The sequence below is a fragment of the Lipotes vexillifer genome, unplaced genomic scaffold (genome assembly GCF_000442215.2).
Source record: "Lipotes vexillifer unplaced genomic scaffold, Lipotes_vexillifer_v1.1 scaffold926, whole genome shotgun sequence".
NCBI classification, from domain to species: Eukaryota; Metazoa; Chordata; class Mammalia; order Artiodactyla; family Lipotidae; genus Lipotes; species Lipotes vexillifer.
The window spans coordinates 109167-119678 of NW_006798085.1; the positions used below are offsets into that span (position 1 = coordinate 109167).

Sequence of the window (10512 nt, forward strand, 5' to 3'; positions counted from 1 at the left end):
CCCCCCGCTTAGTGCAGAGCTCAAGGTAACCCTGAGAGGGGCCCCAAGAAGCCACAGGCACTCGAGTTTTCCCTTTCAGTTTTGAGTAAGTTCTTCCCCAGGAATGGAGGCGGGGGTTGGGCCAGGGAGGGGGTGGTGAAGGCAGGCTCAAGATTTAGGTTGCTTTCTGCTTCCTTTGCAGGAGATGGCCTGACTGGGAAGGCAAGTGAGAAGCCGCCTGAGAGGGTGAGGGGGGGAGGGGATTGGAAGGAGTCTGGTTCCCCCTGTAGCTCTGGGAAGGACAGACCCTTCATTTTCCCTCCCAGATGTTGCTCTGTGGAGGGTGTGTGTGAGGAGAGTTAGGAGGAGGGAGGGAGTGCTTGTGTCTATTGCTTCTTAAGGAGAAGGTCCAGCCTCCTTTTCTCCCCTCCTCCTAAGGGCAGGGCCAAGGGTCCCTACTCTCCCTTCCTCCTCCTATTTCTGTACCCCCCCCCAAACCCTGTACTAGTGCAGCTGGCCCTTTAGCCTGCCCCTGGTGTCAGCTTTCCTCCCCTCCCCATGTTTCCAAGGTGCAGAAGAGAAGCGAGCGCGTTAGAAGAGTAGAGCCTCCAAAACCTGAGGTTGTGGATTCCACTGAGAGCAGTGAGTAGGCCTTGAGGAAGTGTGACCCAGTGGGATGTGGCGGCCACGGATCTCAGGGCTCCTGTAGTGCCGCACTCTGCAGAGTGCAAAGCGCCTGTCTCTGCTCTGGGTTGGCATGGGAACCAGGGGCAGTGGGGGAAATTGAAAACAAGAGCAGTGAGAATGGAGTTTCCTGTTTCAGCTCTGCCATCCCTGTCCCTGAATCTTCTCACTTGGATCCCTTCCTTCCCCTCCCTGGGAGGTTACAGAGTAACTAAGGGAGAGTGACACCGGGTGGCTTGAGATTCCAATGTAATAGGGGCTGGGTATAAAGCCAAGAACTACAGGGATTGGGGATCCCAGGATCAGCTGAGCTACCTGTTGGTCAGGTGATGGCTGGAGGCCTGGTCCCTCAGCCTTTTCTCCCCGCCCCTCCCCACTCTTCCTCAGTTCCAGTGTCAGATGAGGATTCTGATGCCATGGTAGATGACCCCAACGATGAGGACTTTGTGCCATTCCGGCCCCGGCGCTCTCCTCGCATGTCCCTACGCTCGAGCGTGGCACAGAGGACTGGGCGCTCAGCGGTAGGCACCAAGATGACTTGTGCCCACTGCCGGACACCACTGCAGAAGGGCCAGACGGCCTACCAGCGCAAGGGGCTGCCACAGCTCTTCTGCTCTTCATCCTGTCTCACCACCTTCTCCAAGAAGCCCTCCGGCAAAAAGACCTGTACCTTCTGCAAGAAGTACGTGAGGGTCCCGGGCTGTGGGGAGGGCAGGGATCGGGCTGGGAGTAAAGGGTGAGACAGAGACTATGTTAGCAAGAACCTAGCAAAGTGGAACTGGGAGAGAGGTGATTTAGGGAGGGGGTCCGAGAGTATTTTGGTTCTGTGGTCATTGATCCCAGAGGAGGGGGGTGGAGGCTGATGAAATGAGGGGGTGGTACTGAGTGAATGTGCAAACTTGTCCCCACCTCCAGGGAGATCTGGAACACCAAGGACTCAGTTGTGGCGCAGACTGGTTCAGGAGGCTCCTTCCATGAGTTCTGCACATCTGTCTGTCTCTCTCTGTATGAGGCCCAGCAGCAGCGCCCAATCCCCCAGTCTGGGGATCCCGCCGATGCCACTCGCTGCAGTATATGCCAGAAGACTGGAGAGGTGAGGAAGCTCGATGGGGGCTAATTTACAGAGCCTGGCCAGCCCTGAGCTGCCCCTGCAATCCTGGGGCTGCAGGGGCCAGGCCCTGTGGAAGAGGGGAGTGGGGAGGGGAAGCAGCCATCGTGAGGGAGCGTATTCAAGGATAGAGCTTCTCCAGGATGTGTGCAGCTGGCCTTCCTTGCCTCCCAGGACCTCACCATCAAGTCGGCAGCCCGATGTGCAGGTTGGGGGGTCCCTGGGCCCACTGTCTGCTGTGAAGGTCTAGGGTGAGGCGGGGCGGGCCGTCCTTGCACTAGGGTGGGTGGTGGTGGCCAGGCCCTAGCTCAGGGTGTGTGTGTGTGTGTATGTGGCAGGTCCTGCACGAGGTCAGCAATGGCAGCGTGGTGCACCGGCTCTGCAGCGACTCTTGCTTCTCCAAATTCCGGGCCAACAAGGGACTGAAAACCAACTGTTGTGACCAGTGTGGGGCTTACATCTACACCAAGACCGGGAGCCCTGGCCCCGAGCTCCTCTTCCACGAGGGCCAACAAAAGCGGTTCTGCAACACAACCTGCTTGGGGGCGTACAAGAAGGTGGGGCCGAGGGAGTAGTGCATTAGAGGGCTGTGGAAGGGGGTGCGGTCCTTGGGTGAGAAATAAAGGTGCCTGATGGGTCGAGGGCTGGGAGAAATAAAACAAATAAAGGGGGTTTCAATTGTATCTGTTATGTTTTATTTTTGAAGCTGGCTGGTGGATACACAGGTCTTTGTTATCTCATCATCTATACTTTTTTTGTATGCCTGAAATATTTCATGTTTTAAAAATTTAAAAAAATAAAAGTGAAGGGACAAATCCAGCCTCAGCCTCTCCTTCCCCATCCTCACAGAAAAACACACGGGTGTACCCATGTGTCTGGTGCAAGACCCTGTGTAAGAACTTTGAGATGCTATCCCATGTGGACCGTAATGGCAAGACCAGCTTGTTCTGTTCCCTGTGCTGTACCACCTCTTACAAAGTGAAGCAGGCAGGGCTCACTGGTAGGTGCAAAGCCCTCTTCTCTGAGACCCCTGCTGGCCTTCCTTCCACCTCCCATACTCCCTTCTTCTAAAGTAACCCCTGCTGCCCGACTTCAGCCCCAACCACATCTTCCCGTGGATTTCCTGTTCCATCTCTGCACTGCCTTACACCTTCTGTGTGCTCTCTCTTTCTCTCTCTCTCTCTTTCTCTCTCTCTCTTTCTCTCTCTCCTTTTCTCTCTATGCCCCAGGCCCTCCCCGACCCTGCAGCTTCTGCCGCCGCAGCCTCTCTGACCCCTGTTACTACAACAAGGTTGATCGCACAGTCTACCAGTTCTGCAGCCCCAGCTGCTGGACCAAGTTCCAGGTACTCCAAACCCTGGACCAGGGATAAAGGGTGTGGCGACGTAGAGAGGGTATGAGATTTGGGGTAGGTAGGCCTGGGCAGAGCAAAGAACAAGCCTGACTTCCCCTACCCCTACCCGCCCACCACACACATCTTGCCCCTCCCTTACTTGTCTTCCTTCCCTCCAGCGCACAAGCCCCGAGGGGGGCATTCACCTGAGCTGTCACTACTGCCACAGCCTCTTCAGTGGCAAGCCTGAGGTCTTGGACTGGCAGGTAAGATCCCCACCCCCACCCACATCTCGCTACACAGAGACATCTGTCTGAAGGGGTACTTCCACTTGGCTCTCACCAGGTCCAGATGTCACAGCCCTGTCCTCCCCACCCTGTGCCCCTGTCCCAGGACCAGGTGTTCCAGTTCTGCTGCCGTGATTGCTGTGAGGACTTCAAGCGCCTTCGGGGTGTGGTGTCCCAGTGTGAGCACTGCCGGCAGGAGAAACTCCTGCATGAGAAGCTCCGATTCAGTGGGGTGGAGAAGAGCTTCTGCAGCGAAGGTAAGGAGATGGGGAAGGGGCAGAGGGCTCTGTACCTCACAGCTGTGGAGAATGGCAGATTAAGTAAGGAGGGCTTGCAATGTGGTCCGCGGGGCCAGGGCCTTCTGCTCAGGACGCTCTACCCTGTCTGTCCCCAGGCTTTGGGCACGGGAGGTTGTTAGAGGTTTCAGGTGCACCGCCTTGAAAAGGTTGGGTCTCACGGCCATGGAGATTTCTGCGTCTCTGGACTCTTCCCTCTCACCCCCTTTCCAGGCTGTGTGCTGCTGTACAAACAGGACTTCACTAAGAAGCTGGGATTGTGTTGTATCACTTGTACTTACTGCTCTCAGACCTGCCAGCGCGGAGTCACCGAGCAACTGGACGGCAGCACCTGGGACTTCTGCAGCGAGGACTGTAAGAGCAAGTACCTGCTGTGGTACTGCAAGGTAAGGGGGGCAGCACGTTACAAAGGAGGGAAAAGGTGGCAGGGAGCACGGGCTCTTGTGCTGCCATCAGGGTGTGGGCTGATCTCCAGGGAGGGGGCTCCGGCTTACCCAGCCTCCAAGGGGAGCAGCACAGCTTATCCCAGGGCAAAGGGCCCAGCACATTTTAGGGAGGCAGGTCTGACCATCCTGTTGACACCCTCAGGCTGCCCGGTGCCATGCCTGTAAGCGCCAGGGGAAGCTGCTGGAGACCATCCACTGGCGTGGGCAGATCCGTCATTTCTGCAACCAACAATGTCTGCTGCGTTTCTACAGCCAGCAGAACCAACCCAACCTGGATACCCAGAGTGGACCCGAGAGCCTCCTGAACAGTGAGTCCTGGGCAGGGGGCACAGTCTGTTAGAACTGGCCTGGACTCTTCTGATCCTGGGCCTGGCCCCTTTCTTCTTCCTCTCCCGCTTTCACCTCATCCCTGGCCAGAGGTCATGGTACTGCATTCTCTTTCAGCTTCCGGACTGTAGAGGTACTAGAGGAGTCTCGTTTAAAAGTTCTGAGAGTTAGATCCTGTTGATTTTCTATAAGGGATTTATTGTAGGGAATGGGTACCTGCGCAGGTAAGGTGGGGCATATGGGGGCTGTGGTTAGTTTTAAGAGAGAAGGAAGTGTTGGCATAAGCTCTGCCTTTAGTGAGAGTGAAGGCTGTTGTTTCTAGAATGTTACCCTGGCCTCTCCGCACTCCAGGGGTACTAAACTCCTGAGGGCCATCTAAATGGAAGGCCTTAAATTATGGGTCATTGGGGGGACACTATTTTTCATCCTTGGCATCCAGGAGCAAAGAATCTTTTTGGCCACTATTGCTGGGACCTAGAAAAGACTAGACCTGGGGGCAGGGGTGGAGGGAAAATTTGAGACTTCCCATTCGTATTTGGTGTTCTCTTAATGAAGCTCTCCTGGAGCAGGGGTGAGGGGAATGGAGAGCTAGTGCCTCAGATGAGAGCTTTCGTTTGCTTTGATCTACAGGTCAGTCTTCTGAGGCGAAGCCCCAGACACCCTCTCAGACCAAAGTGGAGAACAGCAACACTGTAAAGACCTCAGAGGAAAATGGGAATCTGGGCAAGGTCAGGGCAAAAGCCAGGGGGTAGGATGGTCTCAGAGGAGGGTACCGTAGTCAGCAGCACTAAAATTCCTTTGTCTTTGCAGATCCCTGTGAAGATCCGAACAGCCCCCGCTGCTCCCACCCCTCCTCCACCCCCACCGCCCCCAGCAACACCCCGCAAAAACAAAGCTGCCATGTGTAAACCACTGATGCAGAATCGGGGGGTCTCCTGCAAGGTGGAAATGAAGTCCAAAGGGAGTCAGACAGGTGAGTGAGGGTGCCGAGACGCCACAGGCTATATTCCATGGTCTTGGGCCTCCAGCCCTGTGCCTGGGAGCTGGACAAGGGGGTTTCTTAGGTGGCCGAAGCGTCCTGCATATTGTCGTCCTAGAATCCCAGAGTTGTCTCTCAACATTTGGTTCAAGGGCAGTTTTGTGACACTGAGCACGTGTTAGAGCTTTGGAGGGGGTAACAAGCACCAGGTCCTGGGTCAGACGTGACCCATCTGGCAGGCGCTCTGAGAAGACCCCTTTTTTGTCAGCAGAAGAGTGGAAGCCACAGGTGATTGTGCTGCCCATCCCAGTGCCCATCTTTGTGCCAGTGCCTATGCATCTGTACTGCCAGAAAGTCCCGGTGCCTTTCTCAATGCCTATCCCAGTAAGTTTTCCTGCCCTTCCTGGTGGGGGCCTCCTTTACCCTCCCAGGCTTGAGACCCACCCTGCCCCCTCCCTCTCACCAGCCGTTCCTCTCATCTGCTGGTGTGGTTCTTGGCGTTTAGTTGGGATTCGTGCCTCCAGGTGCCTGTGCCCATGTTCCTGCCCACTACCTTGGAGAGCACAGACAAGATTGTGGAGACCATCGAGGAGCTGAAGGTGAAGATCCCTTCTAACCCCTTGGAGGCCGACATCCTGGCTATGGCAGAAATGATTGCAGAGGCCGAGGAGTTAGACAAGGCCTCATCTGACCTTTGTGGTATGCCATGGACAGCGGCGGTGAGGGAGACAGGGTGCTGCCAGTCTGTCTCTGCCTAAGGGGGCGGAGAGTGGTGATCTCGGTACCTGGCGGGATGGGGGAATAGTTGGGATCAGCCCCTGAAAGCCAGTTGAGGGCGCCAAGTAGGAGCTGCAGGGACTAAGCCAACCTCTCTGCCTCCCAGATCTCGTGAGCAACCAGAGCGCAGAGGGTCTTCTGGAAGACTGCGACCTGTTTGGGCCAGCTCGGGATGATGTCCTGGCCATGGCTGTCAAGATGGCCAATGTGTTGGATGAGCCTGGGCAAGACTTGGAGGCGGACTTCCCCAAGAGTGAGTAGGATTCAGGGCGTGCCCGCTGTGTACAGTAGCATTTGCGCCATCAGGAAAGGAGTGTTCATTGTTACCCCGAGCATGACCCTAAACAGAAGACTGTCACAGGGAATGGTGCCAGAGATACCGGGACAGGCAGACTATTCTATGCTTGAATCTTGTTGTTGTTGTTTTTTTAATTGTGGTAAAACACATAACATAAAATTTACCATCTTAACCATCTTTAAAAGTTTACAGTTCAGTAGTGCTAGAAACGTTCCCATTGTTGTGAGTTTTTGTTGTGTATGTGCCTCTGAGCACATTCTCAGTATATAGCTTTGTCCTGGTGACTACGATGAAGCTGTCTGGGAGGCTCATCTCGAGTCAGGTGAACAAGTAGCAGGGGTGGGGTGGGAGGACTACAGGGTTGAGGTCTTAGAAAATTGATTTCTTCTTCCTTTCCCCTCTAGATCCTTTGGATATTAACCCCAGCGTAGATTTCCTGTTTGATTGTGGCCTGGTAGGGCCTGAGGACGTGTCTACTGAACAAGACCTTCCCCGAACCATGAGGAAGGTGAGGGCTGGGGTTGCTGTATCCACAAAAGAGGGATGGAGGCTCAAAGGGTGGGGTGGGGGGTGGCTTTCGTAGCCAAGTCAGCAGGCTTAGTTTCGCCTTCCCTAGCCTCCTTTCTTCACCACTGTGAGTGCTAAGGTACAGCCAAACTCTGCTCTCTCCCCAGTTCATCAGAGGTTATAAGAGCTGTTCCTGCGCTGTGGAAGCTTGCTGTGTTCTTTCATCAGTCCCCACCTCCCCTGGTGGTGAACACTGTCCTGACTAGCTTCCATGGTGCCCTGGCCTTACCTCCACCACTCCCTCCTTTCTCTTCCCCTGCAGGGTCAAAAGCGGCTGGTGCTTTCAGAGAGCTGTTCTCGGGACTCCATGAGCAGCCAGCCTAGCTGTACTGGACTCAACTATTCATATGGTGTCAATGCTTGGAAGTGCTGGGTGCAGTCGAAATACGCCAATGGAGAAACCAGCAAGGGTGATGAGCTGCGCTTTGGCCGTAAGTACCCAGCGGGGGAGCAGGGGCAGGGCTGTGATTCAGCTGTAGATGTCTACAAGTGATAAGGCTGTGATCACTTAAGGGTATCCTGTGAAGATGGGGAGAAGTTTCAGAATAAGGGGAGATGCCATCTAGGTTTCAAGGCTGAGGGCTCTTTGTGTAATTGGTGGGTTTGTTCTGGAGCTGGACATGACTAAGGGGTGAAGGGGTTAATGGTGGAGCTAAAGGAAATTCTTAATGTGCAGTTGTCTTAATGCCAGCCACCTCCACTGTGTATCACTGCAGCCAAACCTATGCGTATCAAAGAGGATATTCTGGCCTGCTCAGCTGCTGAGCTCAACTACGGTCTGGCCCAGTTTGTGAGAGAAATCACTCGACCCAACGGTGAACGATATGAACCTGACAGTATCTACTATCTGTGTCTTGGCATCCAACAGGTACCCCTTGCGCCCTGCCTCACTTGCCGTCACTTAACAGAGCAGGCAGGGTCCCACCAGAAATGATCCTGTCCCACTCCCTGTTCCTCACCTTGTTTCCTGCCTTGAACAGGCAGCTTGCCTTTCACCTCCTACTCTAGACACGACAAGAAATGAGAATACTCTTCTAAAATCAAAGCTGTGTTCCAGGACTTTTGACCAAGGAGCAGTCTTCATTGCTCTGCGGGTCCCTTTGTCATCCTGAAACCCACTTTAGGAGGGGAGGGATGGGCAGAGCTGGGTTCCCTGAGTGGTGGGGTAATGTTTGGTTCAGAGCTGGGAGACATCAACCATGCCTCAGCTGACAAGGGGGTCTGGGCTTGTGAAGAAGCGGCTGTGGCACATCTCTTCCAGACTTCCTCCTCTTCCAGCAAGGCCTCAGCTCCTCAGAGCTGTAGGTATACCTGGGGAAAACCACTCTGGATCACTAAATCCAGCAACTGTTTCCCATGGGCTCCTAACTGTCAAGGTCGCCATGCGTGGGGCCTTCGGCCTCATCGTCTTTCCTCTAGGGCCTAGAGTCTAGCTCTATGTGTGTCTGTTTTTCTTTTTCCAGTACTTGTTGGAAAATAACCGAATGGTGAACATTTTCACGGACCTTTACTACCTGACTTTTGTTCAAGAACTCAACAAGTCTCTGAGTACCTGGCAGCCCACACTCCTCCCCAACAGTAAGGGACAGGGACTTAGCAACCCCTCCGCCCTTTCCTCCTTTCTTCCAGTGCACCATTCTGAGTCCAGGGCTCTTGGGTCTGCCACTCTTCACAGAAGGGTCTGAGCATAGACGTGTGTAGTGGGGTCCCTCAGGGTTAAGAGCTAGAGGAGCCAGAGCCCCTGTCCTTGAACATAAGGAGGGGATCAAGACTTAGTTCTGAAGAGCTATCTCTGGGACCCAAAATGGTGACCAGAGTTTGAGTGGTAAGTGAAGGAAAAAAAGGAAGAAGTTGTGGGGCTCCTCAAGGTTTATGTCGACCTGCCTGTAACTTGAGGCTGGTGAGCAAAGCTCTGAATGCAGGTGGAAACTGTTAAAAAAAATATCCCCCCCAAGAAACCCCCACCCAATACCAAACCAAAACAAGCCCCCAAATCCAGCCCTCCTGTGCAGTATAGCGAGGCGTCAGGGTTTTATGTGCAATGGTCCCTCACCGAATGAGTCTGGCGTGCCCAGTGCTTGTGAGCCGGACATGTGGGAGCAGAAGTGGTTGGGTTTGTGTAGTCAATCCCTCCTGACCAGCCTCTCCCCCTTGCCCGTTGCAGATACGGTGTTCTCCCGAGTGGAGGAAGAGCACCTCTGGGAGTGTAAGCAGCTGGGGGTCTACTCACCCTTTGTCCTTCTCAACACCCTCATGTTCTTCAACACTAAGTTTTTTGGGCTGCAGACGGCTGAGGAACACATGCAGCTCTCCTTCACCAACGTGGTGCGGCAATCCCGCAAGTGTACCACCCCTCGGGGCACCACCAAGGTGGTGAGCATCCGCTACTACGCCCCTGTCCGCCAGAGGAAAGGGCGAGGTACGAAGCTGCCCCCTCCTTTGCTTTTCCCCCCTCTGTACTTTCCCCTTCCGTGCCCCACCGTGCCACCAGGTTGGCCCTCTCCATTGCCCCCAGCTTCTCTATCCTTCCGTTCCTGGGTTTGCAGAAAAGATGAAAACAGCCAGTCCTTCAATCCGATGGTCAGTGGCTATTGCATAAATAGGAGGTCACCAAGCTGCCTGTTTCCCACTTTTCCTCATTTCAGGGCAGTTTACTTTTGGGGCTGCGGGGGTGGGAGTTGGACAGGTGGGAAACTGTTGGGTGTGTTTGGCTGAGGGGAAGAGTTGACAAGAGTGAATGACAGCCCTTCCATCGCTCTTTGCTAGTGGGCATAACTGCCACAGCACCTTGGTTTCCATTCTGGCCCTGGAATCAGTTCCCAAGGTCCCTTCTGAACCTGAGCCTCTACCAGGACTAATGTGCCAGGGGCTGGGGCCATCGCTGTTTATCCCAGAAGGCAACCCCAATCTTGCAGTAGGGTCTGTTTTGTCAGTTTTTCCGTGTAACTTCTGAGATCACCTCTTCAGGAAATCAACTTGGGGAAGATGATGGAGACTTTAGCAATGAAAACCAGGGTACACTGCAGAGCAACACCCTGCAGAGCATTGGGTTGGTACAGAGAGACTGACAGACTCTTCTTCTGCCTTTATTTCTCCATGAGACTGTTTTGTGTCCTGAGGCCTTCCCCCCCGTGCCCTAGACTGTGCTCTTGGAGGTGCCTCGTTGACACTGCACTTTTAAGGAGTCTGGTTCATTCGTCTCCTCCACAGACACTGGTCCTGGGAAACGGAAGAGAGAAGACGAAGTCCCCATCTTAGAGCAGCGTGAGAACCGCATGAATCCCCTCCGCTGCCCTGTCAAGTTCTATGAATTCTATCTCTCAAAATGGTGAGTTGGCAGGTCCGCAGGAATGGCATTAGCGGGTGGGGGGGACCCACAGGCTCTACTTCGCCCAGGAAATGATCTCTGTCCTCCCGCCCCACCCCCACCC

General features: G+C 54.4%; 1 protein-coding gene across 3 annotated transcripts in view; it reads left to right on the top strand.

The window, feature by feature from the left end:
- Positions 1-10512, top strand: part of ZMYM3 (zinc finger MYM-type containing 3) — a 13875-nt gene that overhangs the window by 3054 nt on the left and 309 nt on the right. Inside the window, exons 2-23 of one of the 3 annotated variants that reach the window (XM_007470098.1) lie at positions 182-225; positions 555-621; positions 1051-1345; positions 1579-1756; positions 2110-2328; positions 2621-2771; positions 3001-3116; positions 3284-3370; positions 3498-3648; positions 3901-4073; positions 4276-4441; positions 5091-5188; positions 5271-5433; positions 5711-5823; positions 5964-6138; positions 6323-6469; positions 6919-7022; positions 7344-7512; positions 7798-7949; positions 8545-8659; positions 9246-9500; positions 10292-10409. In XM_007470098.1, coding sequence (XP_007470160.1) covers positions 182-225; positions 555-621; positions 1051-1345; positions 1579-1756; positions 2110-2328; positions 2621-2771; positions 3001-3116; positions 3284-3370; positions 3498-3648; positions 3901-4073; positions 4276-4441; positions 5091-5188; positions 5271-5433; positions 5711-5823; positions 5964-6138; positions 6323-6469; positions 6919-7022; positions 7344-7512; positions 7798-7949; positions 8545-8659; positions 9246-9500; positions 10292-10409 — 3256 coding nt within the window. Of the gene's footprint in view, positions 1-181; positions 226-554; positions 622-1050; positions 1346-1578; positions 1757-2109; positions 2587-2620; positions 2772-3000; positions 3117-3283; positions 3371-3497; positions 3649-3900; positions 4074-4275; positions 4442-5090; positions 5189-5270; positions 5434-5710; positions 5824-5963; positions 6139-6322; positions 6470-6918; positions 7023-7343; positions 7513-7797; positions 7950-8544; positions 8660-9245; positions 9501-10291; positions 10410-10512 lie in introns of those variants that run through there. The other 2 variants (XM_007470097.1, XM_007470099.1) reach the window with 2 other exon arrangements.